The sequence below is a fragment of the Pelophylax lessonae genome, assembly GCF_965119305.1.
Source record: "Pelophylax lessonae genome assembly, chromosome: 2".
In the NCBI taxonomy this organism is placed as follows: domain Eukaryota; kingdom Metazoa; phylum Chordata; class Amphibia; order Anura; family Ranidae; genus Pelophylax; species Pelophylax lessonae.
Genome location: NC_138769.1, coordinates 685,258,976 through 685,276,983, shown reverse-complemented (window position 1 = coordinate 685,276,983; position 18,008 = coordinate 685,258,976). Strand labels below are relative to the sequence as shown.

Below are 18,008 nucleotides of genomic sequence, written 5' to 3'. Positions count from 1 at the left end.
TGGGGGAACATGTGCTACCAGGGGTGTTACCTGAAAACAAGGCGAATATCAGTGACATGAATGAGCAAGTCGACAGTATCTTTTTTGATAAGTAGTAGGGTAGTAGGGTAGAAGCTAAGAGACTGGTTACCAGCATTGTGGATCCATACCTAAATTACCATTTTTTGCACTTGAGTAAGTTAAAATTGATTTGCATGTATTGTCCAAACGCCAGAAAGTTGAATGGAAGTGAGAAGAAAAGGGATAAACATCAATTGAACATACAAGCTTTCTCTTCTCCGACATGTGAATGAAGCCTCTGGAAAGAAGCCAAACACCTCCTCTCTGGCAAGTTGTTGTTGGAGGGACAAGAAAAAGTTTGCTTTTTTTCTCTCTACAAGAGTACAGGAGGTCCATCCTTGAAGCTGACCCAGCATTATTGTAGCATATGGTGAGCCAATATATAGATCAGCTGGGTGTATTTGGAAATGCAAAGAATTTCTTGCTGTAAGACTTGTCAGTAAATGAGACTTGCTCCTCTAAACCTTGAAAGACTGCAAAGAATTATTGAACAAGTTCTTGTGGGTAATAATGGCACTTAATGTTCCTGGGCTGATAGCCATCATCGTTTTCTATGCAATGACTTTGGTCACTGGTCTCTGGGCAGCCTGGAGAGCCAAAAAGAGCGAGAAGAACAAAAAGGGGACGGAGGTAGCTATTGTCGGAGGACGAAACCTAAATATGCTTGTGGGACTCTTCACAACTACTGGTAAGATCATCACTTGATTTATGGATAAAGTAATTGTAACAAAAAATAATTCTCAGAAAAATGTTTTAGGAAAAATGTGAAAAGTTTAAAGAAACACAATTCTGAAAATTCTGCTTTATCATGCTGTCCTGAAAAAGAGAGTGACAGGGGTTGGGCCAAATTATAACTGTTACTATAGAAATAATTACATTAAATAACTAATATTATATTTATCTAATATCTAATATTATAGTATATGTACTATTAAAATATAGTATTATATAGTATAATATAATATGTAATATGTATATATATATATATATATATATATATATCTATCTATCTATCTATCTATCTATCTATCTATCTATATATATATATATATATATATATATATATATATATATACACACACACATATATATATATATATATATATATATACACATACAGTAAATATAATATAATAAGGACTTGTGTTAAACTAAGTAATGCCACTGCTTAATAGTTAGGTAAAAGTAAACCTATAAACTTAAGTTTTCAATTTTAACATTTTTATTTCTAGTGACACTAGTGACCACATAAAATTCCAAATGGATTTTTGACCACAAAAAAATTAATAAGATGTTTCATATTTCTTAATACTGTAAAATTTAAATTAAACATGTCTTCGACCTTGGCAATTCCAAACGAACTTTCAATAAAAAATATGTAAGTGGAGGTAATTCAGTGACAACTGTATGTCAGAGTGATCAGTAGATGCAGAGATATCAGCAGCTGCAGTTATATGCAGATCTCTTTTCTTATAACAAGGTCGTTTGGCTTTACCTGCTTTAGCCTGTCTACTGACCCTTTAATTGCAGCTTTTATCAACCATATTATCATTGAAGAACTCTTAAAATAACTGTTAGGTTTTTAGGGAACTCCTGCTAAAAAAAAAACATATATCTACAGCTAAGGTACATTACAATGATAAGTATGTTGTAGATATTAAATTAAAAATGTGTTATACTTATTTGTATTTGACACCCAGAGAAAATTTTTAACACCTCTCCACTCCATAAGACAAACTAAGACATAAGACATAAGATAAACTGTTTTCAGTAATTATCTTAACACGAAAGAATATTATTAAAATTATTATTATTATTATATTATTAATGTCCAGTAAATGAAACACAGACAGTAAATCCTGTATCATGCCTTTACATTGGTAGACAATAAAAATAAAAAAACAATACAAATTTGGCATTTTACATGTTACTTGTTGGTCGGCCCAAAAGCGCCACCCTTATTTTGAGATAAGTGGAAAAGTACCAGCTTATACTGATGGTCCTTGTAGAAGCGCTCCTCTTGCTGAGGTGATCACTGCTGACAGTTCAAGGAACTACAAGCAACCTCTGGAATAAAGCCCCGTACACACGCAACGATTATCGGCCGACCGATCGGCCGTCTTTTGTCCAGAGTTGTGTTTTGTTTGTTGGAATGTGCCTAGACTGCACACAAATTTTCTTGGCCAACAAAATTCTACTTCAGAAGTGATGTCATGTGTTGGTTTGCTTTCTTTGTGTTCTTTCTTCACTGAGCATGCCCAGACTTGCTCATCAGATTTTTCCCTGTCGAAATCTGTACTGACTGCACGAAAATCGGCCGTTATGTTGAGGGCCAACAAAAATTTTATAGTCTGCACACCAGATTTTTTTCGTCCGAAAAGTCGGAGATGGTTGTCGGAAGCATCATGCTAACATGCCGAAAATCGGCAGATCGGATGTTGGATGAAAATTCCCTGCCAATTTTCGACGCGTATGTACAAGGCTTAACCCTAGGATTCCACAGAACCCTGGTTGAGAAAGGCTGCTTTAATGTGATAGCTTTTCTTCACTGATCAGTACTATAGTAGAGCCTTTTTAAAACACAACATAGTCAAAACTCTTATTCCATTACAAATCCCAAATATAAGTGATTACTCATTATAAGGCAAATCCAGAACTGTTGGTGTATAGTGCAAGTCTAGCCTATTATAACGTTAAGCATTTATTTGGTTGAAGGGTTTTTAAATCCTGTTGTCCCTTCTTACTATAATTTTTATGGTTATCCTTACTCATTGACACAATAGGAAGGCTTGAGGGATGGAAAAATTAGAACTTTGCATGCAACTTCAGCTGCCTGTAACTCTGGACCTATCAATGATGTGGCCATGTGCATTTCACAGAAGGTTATTTCTGCTAATTTGTTCAGCACATGAAATAATTGACACGATAAATGTTGCATCTTAAAATGCAAAATTACAATCTATAACCATTACCTAACTCCCTGGCAGAGGCAAGCAAAGATGTAAAGAGTAAATTGTGATCCTAAAATGGGTCCCATGCAGCCCAGTTGGAGTAGCTAAGTCAAATCAGTGCCTGAAATGAAAAATAAAATCAAGGCAGTGCACAAGGGCCGATAGGAACACCTACTAGTTATTGTCACAAGCAATATTAAAAACATAAAACATTTAGCATTATTCATATTAAAACATGCTTGACTATTTGTCTATCTTGTAAGCGGGTTGAAAATAGTCAGGTGCTGTCCTGAACTGGAGGGTAAGAGTTAATGCTTTCTCGGTTCTTTGTTTTTTTTGGCGGGTTTCTCTCTGGGTCTGACCCACTGATCTTGTGTTATTTTGTTTGGGACAGTGGCTTAGAGAGGAGAGAAGGTAAGTGATTGGGAGGGGAAGGGTGGGGTGTAGAGGAGAGAGCCCTTTAGCAGAGAGACCCCGGGCCAGTGCCCGTAAGGAAAACAGTTGGAGAACAGCACCCGTGAGGGGCAGAAGAATGTCACTTACTACTGCTGAGATGTAAAAGTCATAAGAACTTGGGGTTCACACCGAAGTCACTAGCTGTTTGAGAATGCCACTCATGGACTGTATTTTTCATGCACTCTACCTTTGCAGGTATGCTGGGGCAGCACACATCCTAAGTTAGGAACGTAGGAATAAATAATGTTTCCTCATGTTGGACTTTGTAATGCCTTGCACATTTTTTTAAATAACGTTTTGGAACCACCACCATCCCATAGTTAAGGTCACAAAGGTACTTTGGGGGTACGAAAACAACAGTACAAGAGTATTACTGTGTGAAGACACGAGGGTTTCCTAGGGTATCAGAAGTTACAAGCAACCTGTTGTTAAGCATGTGCCTGAGATAGGTGGGATAGCCACTTGAAAAAGGGAGTTGTTGTTGGCATTCTCTCTGTGAGCAGTCCATTTCCCAAAGCAACTAAAGCAGATTCGTGCCACAGAGGTCCCCAGCCTGTGCCAAGGTACGGATGAGTTAAGTGAAGTGAAGTGTACGCATGGAGTCCACAAGGAAGGGCCCCATACCATTACTGGGAGTGAGGTAGCAGTGATACCCTGGACCAGAGGTGTAACTAGAACCTTCAGGGCCCGGTGCAAGAAACCATGAAGGGCCCCCCGGACCCCTGGCCGGGTCCTTTCCCTTCAAGCCTGGGGCTCTTCCCACTGATCCTGGGGCCCTTTACTCTTGTTGCGGGACCCTTTATTACAGTCCCACAGTGGGACCCTTTCACATCTTGGGGCCTCCCCACAGTGGTGGAATGCCAGGGCCCGGTTGCAAATGTGACCTTTGCGATCCTGGAAGTTCACCCACTGATGTCAGTAGTTTTTATTTTTAGGTATTTTAATTGCATTATTTTTTATCATTTTATTTTATTTTTTTTACAATGTCACTGACTATGACTCTATTCATTCAGAAAAGGAAGGAGCTGGTAAATTACATATTTACCGACCCCTTTCTGATTCTCTATTGTGACACATCCCCTGCAGCAGCGGGCAGGAGAGGGGTGTGAGCACAGTGAGGGGGAAGCACAGTGGGGGGGGGGGGGGAGGACCAGGGGAGCACACAGGAGCCCAGAGACAGCAGAACACAAGTGAACTGGATAGAAGGAGTGGGGGGGCAGCATACAGGGGAATCAATCTCCTCCATTTTCCTCCTGCAGCTACAGGAGGAAAAAGGAGGACAGTGGTTTCTCTACATGCTGCCCCCACCGCCCCTCCTATCCAGGTGTAAAGGGGAGCCGCACAGGCCCCTGGAGCATGGGGCCCAGCTGCCATTGCAACCCCCGCATCCCCTGTAGTTACACCCCTGCCCTGGACAGGTGGATGTGGGCAAGGTTCAGCGTGTCCCTCCTAAATGCAAACTATAGAGAAGGTGTACATTGTCACAGGGACCTGAGAGGTAACTGGGGAACAGTTACGGTGCAAGTGTACACAATGTACGTACATCTCTGAAACCAGAGGCCTGCCTTAAGGTTGCTTATTTCCCCATGGCAGCCTCAGCCTTGTCCCAGGACATTGATGAAAACAGCACAGAAGGTACCCCACGTGTAGTAAAATGATCTATCTATCTATCTATCTATCTATCTATCTATCTATCTATCTATCTATCTATCTATCTATCTATCTATCTATCTATCTATCTATCTATCTATCTATCTATCTATCTATCTATCTATCTATCTATCTATCTATCTATCTATCTATCTATCTATCTATCTATTCTTCCTGTAATCTTGAGGGTCGATTGTAACGGTGAGCTGCTCTCCTATGGGATTAGTTCCAGGGTGTTTTTTTACTTTATCAGCACAATGGTGGCAGGAAGATTTTTATTTTTATCTTGGGTGTTTAACCACTTCAGTTCCAGAAGATCCCCCCCCCCCCCCCCACTGCATGACCAGGCCATTTTTTGCTATACGGCACTACCTTACTTTAACTGACAACTGCGTGGTCATGCAAAGCTGTACCCAAATAAAATTGATGTCTTTTTTTCCCCACAAATAGAGCTTTCTTTTGGTGGTATTTGATCACTTCTGCGATTTTTTATTTTTAGCGCTATAAACAAAAAAATACAACAATTTTGAAAAAAAAAAAAAAAACAATAGTTTTTACTTTTTGCTATAAAAAATATATCTTATACAAAACTGTAAAAAAAACTAATTTCATCAACAACTTAGGCCAATATGTATTCTGCTACATATTTTTGGTAAAAAAAAAATCCCAATAAGCGTATAGTGATTGGTCTGCGCAAAAGTTCTAGAGTCTACAAACTATGGGATATTTTTTATGGAATTTTTTTTTAAACTAGTAATGGCGATCAGCGACTTATAGCGGGACTGCAACATTGCAGTGGACACATCACACGCTAAGTGACACTTTTTGGGGACCAGTGACACCAATACAGTGATCAGTGCTAAAAATATGCACTGTCACTGCACTAATGACACTGGCAGGGAAAGGGTTAACATCAGGGGCGATTAAATAATTAAATATGTCCCTAGGGAGTGCCTTCTAACTGTGTGGGGAGGTGCTTGTACTGTGGGAAGACAGAGATCCATGTTCCTGATTAGAAGAATCACAGGATCTCTGTCTTCCCTTATCACAGAACAGCAGTCTGCCTTGTTTACATCGGCAGACCGCCATTTTGCCTCTCTTGGGCATGATTAGCGGGTCCCGGTGGACATCGGGGTCCACTGGACCCACTGATTGGGGGCGGGAGCTGGTCGCCGGAGGTGCGTGTGCATGCCCCAGACTCGGAGTAGCAAAGACTTACAGGTACGTGATTTCGCCTGTAGGAGCAGCTGCCCGCATTATATATATATACTGTATATACTTGGGGCGTTCGGCAACTGGTTAATCATGGAATCTTGTCTTATGGGCTATACTTTATTTACAGTATGATATTCCAATGTTTATATTTGGTGCTCCTTTCTTATTGATTTGACATTGCATGCATATTATTCATGAGGTACAGTAACTGATGCCGATTTATCTTTAATAATTTGTTTTTGTTACTTTTTTATGTTTATCAATTGGGCGCAGCACATTTATTTTGTATTTATTTCTCTTAAAATAGAATTGGGTTCTGGCTACGGCCATTTAAATATTTACTTAAGAGTATATAAACTTTAGGACCTCTTGCATTCAGGCATTTGAGTCCATTCAATGTAAATTCTGATGTATTTCCCCTGCCTGGAAAGCTTGGGTGCTGTGTACAGCTGCCCATAGACATGACTGACTGTGCGTGACTGTACACAGGTACATATATGTGCGGGTGTATGCAAAAACTACCACATTTTCTATTTTGTAGTAGTAATAGTAGGCAAATTAATGGAAACCCTATTAAAGGATAGGATTGTGGAACATCTTAAATCCCATGGATTGCAAGATGAAAAACAACATGGGTTTACTTCAGGGAGATCATGTCAAACAAATCTTATAGATTTTTTTGACTGGGTGACTAAAATAATAGACGGTGGAGGTGCAGTAGACATTGCATATATAGATTTTAGTAAGGCTTTTGACACTGTCCCACATAGAAGACTTATCAATAAACTGCAGTCATTGAGCATGGACTCCCATATTGTTGAGTGGATTAGGCAGTGGCTGAGTGACAGACAACAAAGGGTTGTAGTCAATGGAGAACATTCAGAACAAGGTCATGTTACCAGTGGGGTACCTCAGGGATCTGTACTGGGACCAATTTTGTTCAATATCTTCATAAGTGATATTGCAAAAGGCCTCGATGGTAAGGTTTGTCTTTTTGCTGATGACACAAAGATATGTAACAGGGTTGATGTTCCTGGAGGGAAACGCCAAATGGAAAAGGATTTAGGAAAACTAGAAGAATGGTCAGAACTCTGGCAACTGAAATTTAATGTGGATAAGTGCAAGATAATGCACCTGGGGCGTAAAAACCCAAGGGCAGAATATAGAATATTTGACACAGTCCTGACCTCAGTATCTGAGGAAAGGGATTTAGGAGTAATTATTTCAGAAGACTTAAAGGTGGGAAGACAATGTAATAGAGCAGCACGAAATGCCAGCAGAATGCTTGGATGTATAGGGAGAGGTATAAGCAGTAGAAAGAGAGAAGTGCTTATGCCGCTGTACAGAACACTGGTGAGAACTCACTTGGAGTATTGTGCGCAGTACTGGAGGCCATATCTCCAGAAGGATATAGATACTCTAGAGAGAGTTCAGAGAAGAGCTACTAAACTAGTACATGGATTGCAGGAAAAAAACTTATCAGGAAAGGTTAAAGGACCTTAACATGTATAGCTTGGAAGAAAGAAGAGACAGAGGGGATATGATGGAAACTTTTAAATACATAAAGGGAATCAACTCGGTAAAGGAGGAGAGCATATTTAAAAGAAGAAAAACTACCACAAGAGGACACAGTTTTAAATTAGAGGGGCAAAGGTTTAAAAGTAATATGAGGAAGTATTACTTTACTGAGAGAGTAGTGGATGCATGGAATAACCTTCTTGCAGAAGTGGTAGCTGCAAATACAGTGAAGGAGTTAAGGCATGCATGGGATAGGCATAAGGCTATCCTTCATATAAGATAGGGCCAGGGACTATTCATAGGATTCAAATATATTGGGCAGACTAGATGGGCCAAATGGTTCTTATCTGCCGACACATTCTATGTTTCTATGTTGTACACACTATACTCATCTTTGCATGAGCACTGGCATATACTCAAGTACAACACACAGCCATATATTTCCGAAGCGGCTGCACACAGCACCAGGGCTTCCTAAAAATACACTGGAATTTTTTATTGCATGAGCTTAGGTGTCTGTGTGCAAGGGGACTAAAACAAGACCTAATGACTTCAGTAGATACAGTCACTGTGGGGTAATTAATTCTCAAATTTGCATTGGAAGTTTTTTAGCTTTACTTTTATTGTACCGCACCTTCCCCTTGTCAGCAGTAACTTGAAAACCTCCCAGCCTTCTAATCTTGAATGCAAGCTCAGAGCATGTGCACATGAAGAGGAGAGAGCTGATTGCTGAGACCTGACTTAACAATTTCACTTCTTGTATTGTAAATTGTGACGAGGAATTGCTGCACAGTGACTGCAGCAACAGAGATCAGTGGGAGATTTTTTTTTTAAAGCGTTTTACTACTTGTTAAGAACATATGTAGCGCACCCCATGCAGGAGCCGCTGGTGAATAGGGATCCCCCACTTTGCACAGCCAGGCACACTGAATTTCCACAGGCATACTTGAGTCAGGAAACAGTCCGGCAACTTTGTAAACTTGGATGGGGATATGTGTATTATGGGATACCCACTTGACTTTAGCAAACTCTTTAGGGACAAATTTCCTATATACAGTCTATGTACACTCCTTCTTCCTCCAGCACTCGCTTGCATAACAAAATGACAGATCCAGCTGGCACACTGTTAGTCGATCTGACAAAAAAGGCAACAGTTGAATCTTGCAGCAAAAGCCCTTTACAGGTAGGGACCGCGTGCCCCTTGTTTATGTAGCAAAAGTCAGTGTCAAACTTCCATCCCTGTGGCTACTGATCCCAGCACCACCTCCTCAGGCACTTCCAGCCTGCCTGGCTGCAGCTTGCTCTCTCACTAGCCCTCCTGGCTGCTTCCACAGTGCTGCCAGACTGCCCACTCATTAGCTCTCTTGGCTGACTCTCCTGCTGTCAGCACACCTGCTCCCGTGCATCCAGGACAGGATTCCTCCATGTGTTCTAAGAGGAACCCTTTAGCACCCGAGCCCCAAGCCCAAGATCACCCCCCCAGACTAGGGGGGCACCCACCCTCAAGGGCCTCCGACAGCCTCCTAAGCGCTCCAACTCCAATCTTTCATCCAGCACCACTGCCCCTGCTGGGCTGACCCCGAGTATAAAAGAGGGGCCTACCCCCTGCCAGTCCACTTGCTGGGGATTGGCTGGTGCCCTCCTCAATACTCCGGGCAACTCCTCCTAACCTCCCTCCCATTCTCCTGGAAACTTCTTCAAGGTTCCAGCAAGTAGAGGGAGATATCAGAGGTGCTGCTGATAAGTCATCCAGCCTCCCTGGGTCACTCACCCTGACCCAGATTCAACACAGGCTTGCCAAATTTACTATCAAAAAACTATTTACGCTAGCACTCTACACTAGAGGGTGCTACACTCACCCCTCCCCACCTTAAAGAGACCAGCCTGTCCCCATGGCTAGGAAAAATACAAAAAAAATGGCTCCTGTGCCCAGGAGAAAAACAGGGCATCCCATAAAAATTCAGTTTTTAGAGGGTAAAAGGGTAACAACTTGGATGGGGCTATTCCCAAAATAAATTAGAATAAAAAATATAAATTTCTTCAAATCACATATGTACACTTACATATTCAGCAAATATATATTCATCCTAACTGCAGATCCTTGCAACTAACTATACACAGTATAATACACAGAAAATTCAGCTGGAGCACCTTCCCATAGAGGAAAGCCCTCCCAGCAGGCTGGAAAATGTTTAATCCATCACACAGCCGGGTGAACGTCCATTCACAACAATACCTGTAAACAGAACAAAAAAAACATATTCCTAATTCTAACTCGCTAACTATTCACACATTCTGTCAGTAAGGCTTATAGGCTTGCTGGCAGAAACAAACATTAGACCACACATTTTTCAGAGTCTCTGAGGGGAGGAGCCCCTCCCTCTGCTGTAAGGCTCTTTTCAAAAGGGTTGGTGTCAATGTCCCAGGCCTCACCCAAAGTTCTTCAGCTGGGAATGGGACATCCACCTGGAACAGGATAGGGTGTTAGGCCAGCCTAGTCCACAAAAGTAAGCAACACAGGCACCTATTCTCCTCCATGCTGTCCATGTGAAAATTCCACCTGTGAGCTGAACGCTCCACAACAGTCCTTCACAGGTAGAAATCAGGATTAGGCAATCGTTTAAAGCTGCCGTCAGCTCTTCTGACAGCGACAGAGTGGCTCCTGATGGGCTGTCCTGCCTTTACAACCACCAACCTGTCTTTGTAGATTGCCCTCCCCAGCCTCCATTCCTGACTAATGTCCTGAAACTGGGCCCAGGTCACCTCACAATCTGGCACCCGCAGAGGCTTGGGGACACGTAAATACTCCCACGCCAGGTCATCCTCTCATGCTACTTGGGAGTCCTCAATGATATCCATGATGTCAGTAGGGATGTAGGGGTAGTTCAGACCCTACTTTAGAGCTGTTTTGCACTGTTCTTCCCACTGGAAAACCTGGGTAGTTCTCTTGGCTTTCTCTTCCCAAAAAGAACTCAGGCGTTGAGCGACCTTACTACCCACTGCCTGTACTCAGCTGCACTGGTCTAGGTGGTAGAGGGTCTGTTTAGGTAATTCTGTCTGACACTGACTAAGGTCTGTGTCCTCCAGTCCCTTCAGCTTGATCTGGCACATTCAGCACCTTAGGCAGGACTTCTACATGTTCTTGGGAGTCTTCCCACTCCCACTCCAAGCCACTGTACGTTGACCAATCCACAAACTCACTATTCAGGGGCCCGAATTCCGCCTGGAGTCTGGACGACCCCCCAGTCTATGCACCCACCACTACCACTCCCCACTAGCTCATCTGAAGACAAGCTGTCTTCTGGAAAGACTCCTTCCTAGTGGGGCTGGCAGAATTACTGGGCACGGCCAGCACTTCAGGGATGTCATATGGCTCTTGCTGGGCAGTACTCACAGGCGCCAGCTCTCCAACTGGGCTGCAGGCCGTAGCAGACTTCCAACTGTCTTCCCTGATGTTACTTGCATTCGCAGGGGAGTCACCAGGCTCAGACTCAACCCCGCCTTGAGCAAATGTTTCAAGGCCCGCACCAGCCTTCCGGGACTTCCGTGGCTGTATGGTGCAGGGTCCTGACCGCAGGTCCACATTTTAGTTCAGAGGCTCTTGATCGCTGGGTGTCAGCCTAGTGAGTGGCTTGTCACAGTGCCTGCACCAGAGCCAGGCACTGACCACTGTGGTTGATACTCTGCAGCCGGGACATAGTAGGCACAATAGCTCAGTCCCTTCCATCATTCCAATTCGAATCCCCCGCGATGCTCCAGCCAGACACCAGTATCCAATAGTGTCCACTCCGGCAGATCCAGTAACCAGCTCAACACTGAGTACACACGTGCACCCTCCACCATCTTGCTCCTCTGCAGGGTCTCTTCCGACGTGCTTCACTGTAACCCCTTGTTAACTGTACTGAAGTTTGCAGGCACAATAATGATGATGATGATTCATACATTAGCAACAGCCAGATCTTGCAGCAAAAGCCCTTTCAAGGCAGAGACCACGTGCCTCTTGTTTGTGTAGCAAAATTCAGTGTCCAACTCCCATCCATGTGGCTACTGATCCCAGCACCACCTCTTCATACACTTACAGCCTGCCTGGCTGCAGCTGACTCTGCCACTAGCCCTCCTGACTACTTGTCACAGTCCTGCCAGACTGCACACTCACTAGCCCTCTTGGCTGACTTCTCCCTGGAGATCTCCCGGAAGTGCTGACTGTCCTTAGACCTGCTCCCGTGCATGCAGGACAGGATTCCTCCATGTGTTGTAAGAGGATCCCTCCAGCACCTGAGCCCCAGGCTCAAGGTCACCCCCCCCCCCCCCCCTCCAACAGCCTCCTAAGCACTCCATCTCCACTCTTACACCCGACACCACTGCTCCTGCTGGGCTGACCCTGAGTATAAAAGAGGGGTCTACCCCCTGCCAGCCCACTTGCTGGGAATTGGCTGGGGTGCTCCTCAAAACTCCAGGCAGCTCCTCCTAACCCACCTGCTGGTAGATTAATGCTTTTGCCATACTGTGTCAAACTGCTGACCGTAGGCCCACTCACAATATCACTGGCTGTAGGCCCGAGAGGAAATTAAACCGAGAGGAAATTAAATATATTTTCTGCACTTTACTGTAACTTCTAAAAGATGCCCGTGGCATCTACATTGTAACATCCATTGACGTACTAACAGAATTCTGTGGCACAGAATGCCATACACAAAAGCAGATACTCTGTGGCTGTCATTTAGGCACAGAACATCAGCACATAATTTGTAAGCCATCTTCCCTTTGCACCTCCTCTGTCCTTGTGAGCATGTCAGAGTTGGGACCACTTCCCAATGTATACTAGATCCTCAACATTCAACTTCCTTCACCAAGTATAATCAAGGTGCCATTGTTAGTATACCAGTCTCTCCCACTGTCCCACTTTTTAGCCAGGCACACTCCCACGCTCATTTCCAGGTGTACTAGTACTCAATTCAGAGGACTCTTAGCCAGGCCTAAAAGGCCTTTTGCATTCCACTCACAGGCCACACCAGGCTGAAAATAGTCAGGGCGACTACAGCTGGTTCTTGTGGGTGTTGAACTACCTCACCAGGAGTTGCAGTCCTATTCAGCTTCCTTTCCAGTTGCTGACTACATCCGACTAGCTCTAGGGTGTTTGACTCCCATGCCCCATCTCACTAGACTCCTCTCATTCTGGCACTTATATAGGCACTGACTCCACACATTACATCACAAGAGGAAGGTTTTCTCCAATAGCTGTCTAACATCCAATTACATGATTCCCTCTACCACACTGTATTGGGAACAGAGCCATCTAGTGGCAGACACGGTAACTGATCCTACTGTTGCCAATGGCTCCTGCTGCTGCCAAAAGGCAATCAGGAGTGTGAGTCCCCAGAGAGACAAGGCTCTTGCAGGCACCGCTCAATCGAGAGGGGGCTCAGGTAAGTAATAGGGGGGTCTGGGGGGCTCTTGAACACAGAAGGTTTTTACCTTCATGCATAGCCTTATGCCTTTACAATCACTTTAAGGTGTCAATATTTCCATCGTACACATTGCTGGAAAAGGCTCTAAAGTATTGGGTGCTGCAGCAACCATGAGCTGAAGACTGGATCATACATGACACAGTGTAGATTGAAGATCAGAGTCATGCAGAACTCTTTTGTTAGGTATGTGACGAATGGGGTCCTGTGTGACTCCAAAATGTTGCACTCTCTTGTTTGTGATGTGATTATACTTCAATAAAAAATAAAAAAAAAATTGGACCTGAAGATCCATGGTGTGCTGGCAAATATCTACACTGAGTTCTATGTTAAGGTCACCATTGACACAACATAGTGACTTTTCCATTTGTACCCAAGGATCTGTTTTTTTTATCTAAAATTTTATGTATGGGTGAGTGTCTGCAGTAAAAAATTGCCATATTATTACAAAGGTAAAATCTTTGGACAGGGAATGAATGTTTAGAACGCAAAGTGGAAATGATCTATCTAGACTAGAAACAGTCTGCTCCCTACCATGCATACAGAGTAAGTATGATAAGTAAGGTAAAATTGGCTGACCCACTGAAAATTCCAGCACAAATGATTAGGTCATTCTAACATGACGTGTGTAGTCATTTCTTCTTTTCTTTGCATTAAACAGCTACATGGGTTGGTGGTGCCTATATTAATGGAACAGCAGAGATCGTCTATCTTCCTACAAGAGGACTTGCCTGGGTTCATGCTCCATTGGGCTTTGCAGCAACATTTATCCTTGGTGAGCAAAGTTTGTCTATTTTTCTTTTGTTTCTCCTTAGTTAAGATATACAGTATGTCTAGCATCATTTTAGAATCAAGTCTCCCCAGCTCCGTTCTTTACGCCCTAATCTATTCTAAGCTAAAGTTCCTACCTAGATGGCTACTCTTTTCAATGGCGGCATTGGAAAACCTTAGTGCACAAATCATGGCCAATGTAGCCCACACCTGCACATTACCATACCTGGGAGCTCCCTGGATCTCCAGTTTCCAGCTTACTAGTTTGTCTACCAGTTTTCTAGGCTGCCTAAGGATTAATCCAGCTCAACTGTTATTAGGCTGATAGGAGTAATGAAACAGCATCACTACTCTTTGTGGCCACATACTGTACATTCTGGGATTTTAAGAACAGACTCCAAATGCAAGCAGCAAGTGGTTCTTCACGCTGTCCTGGCAAGAATTGTCAGCCAGGGTTTCCCTAGTGCACCCCAGAAAGGTAAAGAAGGTGGTGGGTGGGTTGTTGGGCAGAATGAGCTCCAATCATTCTCACTTTAATTTTAACCATTTATGTCACTGTTGCACATTTGTTGCCCATATATTGTCACGATTACCTATTTGTTGTCTGGCCTGTCTTTTATCACAATTGCCCATAGGTTGCCCTCACTTTGTCATGGTTGCCTGCTTGTTGCCCACTTACTGTATTGTCATAATTTCCTGGTTTTTGCCCATATATTGCCATCTTTTGAATTTAATACTGCTCTAACTGGCTATTTTGTTTAAAAGTTAAAATAGTTGAATTGCCTACATTTGTGATAGGTTCACTTTAGGCAATTTGTCATATTTACGTTCGATATTCCAGCTTCAGAGGGTGCTTGCTATAAAGAGACAGACACCAGGAGGCTGTCAATAAACATCTCTGATAATAGAAAGACGTGATAGGTTACAGAGTCAAGATCCTAGATTCTGTTCCACTAACATTGGAAAATCGTTTAACACATTGATGTTGCAGTAGCAGAATTGTTTTGTTTCCTTGTACTGTACATGATCTAAATTGATTTTTCTCTAAAGTAGAACCTGGTGGGTTGCCAAGACAACTGCTATTTCTTTCTGTACAAATGGTTCAATTCTTCAGATCGTTAACTTTTTTAACATCAGAATGGCAGACATGAAATAATATTTCCTCCAAAGTACAGTGAAGAAATGAAAAATAGGTTTCTTTAAAGTGCTTTATTGCCATTTACATCCCTGTTGAAGACCTTGTCCACACTTCCCATCCCAGTGACTGTACAGATAGTGAGAGAGGATCTCCCCAATCTGGAAGACAGAAATACAAACTTACCAGAAGTTCTAACCCTTCTTTACAGCTGTGGCCAAAAGTTTTGAGAATGACACAAATATTAATTTTCACAAAGTCTGCTGCCTCAGTTTTTATAATGGCAATTTGCACATACTCCAGAATGTTATGAAGAGTGATCAGATGAAGTCTCTCTTTGCCATGAAAATGAACCTAATCCCATAAAAAACATTTCCACTGCATTTGTGAAGAAGGGTTCAAGGCGCCTAAGAAAGTCCAGCAAGCGCCAGGGCCATCTCCTACAGTTGATTCAGCTGTGGGATCGGGGCATCACCAGTGCAGAGCTTGCTCAGGAATGGCAGCAGGCAGATGAGAGTGCACCTGTACCCCCAGTGAGGAGAAGACTTTTGGAGGATGGCCTGATGTCAAGAAGGGCAGCAAAGAAGCCACTTCTCTCCAGGAAAAAAAATCAGGGACAGACTAATATTCTGAAAAAGCTACAGGATTGGACTGCTGAGGACTGGTCATTTTCTGGTAATTTTCTCTGATAAATTCCCTTTCTGATTTTCGGGGCATCCGGAAAAAGACCTTGTCAGGGGAAGAAAAGGTGAAGCATCCTGAGACCATTTATGTGTGGAGTTGCTTCTCAGCCAAGGGAATTTTGCCCAAAAACACAGCCATGAATAAAGAATGGTACAAAAACATTCTCCGAGAGCAATTTCTCCCAACCATCCAAGAACAGTTTGGTGATGATGCCTTTTCCAGCATGATGGAGAACCTTGCCATAAGGCAAAAGTGATAATTAAGTGGCTTCGGGAACAAAACATTGACATTTTGGGTCCATGGCCAGGAAACTCCCCAGACCTTAATCCCATTGAAAATTTGTAGTCAAAAAGGCGAGTGAACAAAAAAAACCCCCACAAATTCTGACAAAATCCAAGCATTGATTAGGCAAGAATGGGCTGCCATCAGTCAGGAGGTGGCCCAGAAGTTGATTGACAGCATGCCAGGGAGAATTGCAGAGTTCTTGAAAAAGAAGGGTCAACGCTGCAAATATTGACTCTTTGCATAATTGTAATGTAATTGTCAATAAAAGCTTTTGACACTTATGAAATGCGTGTAATTATACGTCAGTATACTGGAGTAAAATCTGACAAAAGATCTAAAAACACTGAAGCAGCAGACTTTGTCAAAATTCATATTTGTGTCATTCTCAAAATTTTTGGCCATGGCTGTACTTTTTTCAATGTTCTTTTCACAGAATGTAAAGCCTTCCTTCCTTCCTTCCTTCCTTCCTTCCTTCCTTCCTTCCTTCCTTCCTTCCTTCCTTCCTTCCTTCCTTCCTCGACTAAAACATAAAATTGAAGTGGAACTTAAAGTGTTACTAAACCCAGGAGCCTGCATTCACTATATCCGGTCCCCCACAGTACACAGAACATGGAAATGAAATTATTTTAGTAAATATAAACTGCTAAATACCTTTTCTCATCAGAAGTCTTGTGACTTCTATCAGTGTTTGGTTAAAACTTGTAGGAGGAGTTTTCATTCTCCACTGATTGTCCTATGAGGTTGCAGGACCCCTGACCCTCTGTCTGGACAGTGCTGATTGGCCCTGTGCTGATCACATCTACCCTCCCAAGAAAAAAAAGAAAAAAACTCTTGAGCAATACACACCATACTGAGCATGTGCAGCTTGTCCCCAAGCTCTGTAAATATCAGGAGATAATTTGGAGACAGTGGGAGAAGAGGAGGATCAGAGAAGACAGGATCAAACAGCTTTTTTACACAAAGTGGAGGATTAACCTCTTAGGTTCCACAGTGAGTATAACAACCATGCTTTACTGCATATACAGACTGATTTTAATGTTGTGGGTTTAGTAACACTTTAAGTCAATACGTTTCTTTTATAACTGACACATGCTTCATTCTTCCAGAGCGGAGGTGAGAGTTCTGGGAGCCTGGAGGGAGCATGTGGTGTCCTATACAGGAAAATCTATTATTTTATTCACAGTGGGGTGGGTCACAATAATCACAGATGGTTATTAGCATTGCAATACTGAATTCAATATTCTTGAAGGACTGTGAATTGTGTGATGGACATTCATTTTGATAAGCTTTATCATTAATGATTGTTGAGTATATTGTAATGTATTGCGTAGCATAGTCACTTTATATATTTTTTTTATATATTGTGACAGAAAGTCAAGGAAAATCTGTGAATGTAGTCACAGACAGGAGCTACACTTCCACCTGGGTTAGACAAATCACCAATTACTATAGGGTGTCGGCTGCAGAGGTAGCCAGAACTGTCTAAGGAAGTTGAAAGGCCTTCAGCTGTTCAGAATGAGGAAATGAAGGCCTCTATAATTGTCCAAAGGAAGTCTAATGGATTGCTGCCTCCGGAAGCTGTCTCCTGAAGCCATGTGGGCTGGGAGAAGGAGGACAGTCAGATGTGTGCCTCCCGACAAGCTGGTGAGCATGGGAGAAGACCCCCTGAAGTGATGTGCGCTAAGGAGGGTAACCAAGTGTGAAGACGTCTCAAAGGTGAGAAAACAAACTATTTCTATGTGAAAGAAATAAAGGAATGTTTGCCATGTGAAGAGGCAAGCCAAGAGACATTCTCATTGTGATGAGTTAAGGACATGT

The 18,008-nt window shown here is 42.8% G+C and overlaps 1 protein-coding gene across 2 annotated transcripts in view; it reads left to right on the top strand.

Annotated features, from left to right (window-relative positions):
• Positions 1 to 355: 355 nt before the first annotated feature.
• Positions 356 to 18,008, top strand: part of LOC309546278 (high affinity choline transporter 1-like) — a 90,040-nt gene continuing 72,387 nt past the window's right edge. For both annotated transcript variants that reach the window (XM_082245867.1, XM_082245866.1), the window contains exons 1-2: positions 356 to 748; positions 13,977 to 14,090. In XM_082245867.1, coding sequence (XP_082101993.1) covers positions 571 to 748; positions 13,977 to 14,090 — 292 coding nt within the window. In that variant the 5' untranslated portion in view covers positions 356 to 570. The remainder of the gene's footprint in view (positions 749 to 13,976; positions 14,091 to 18,008) is intronic.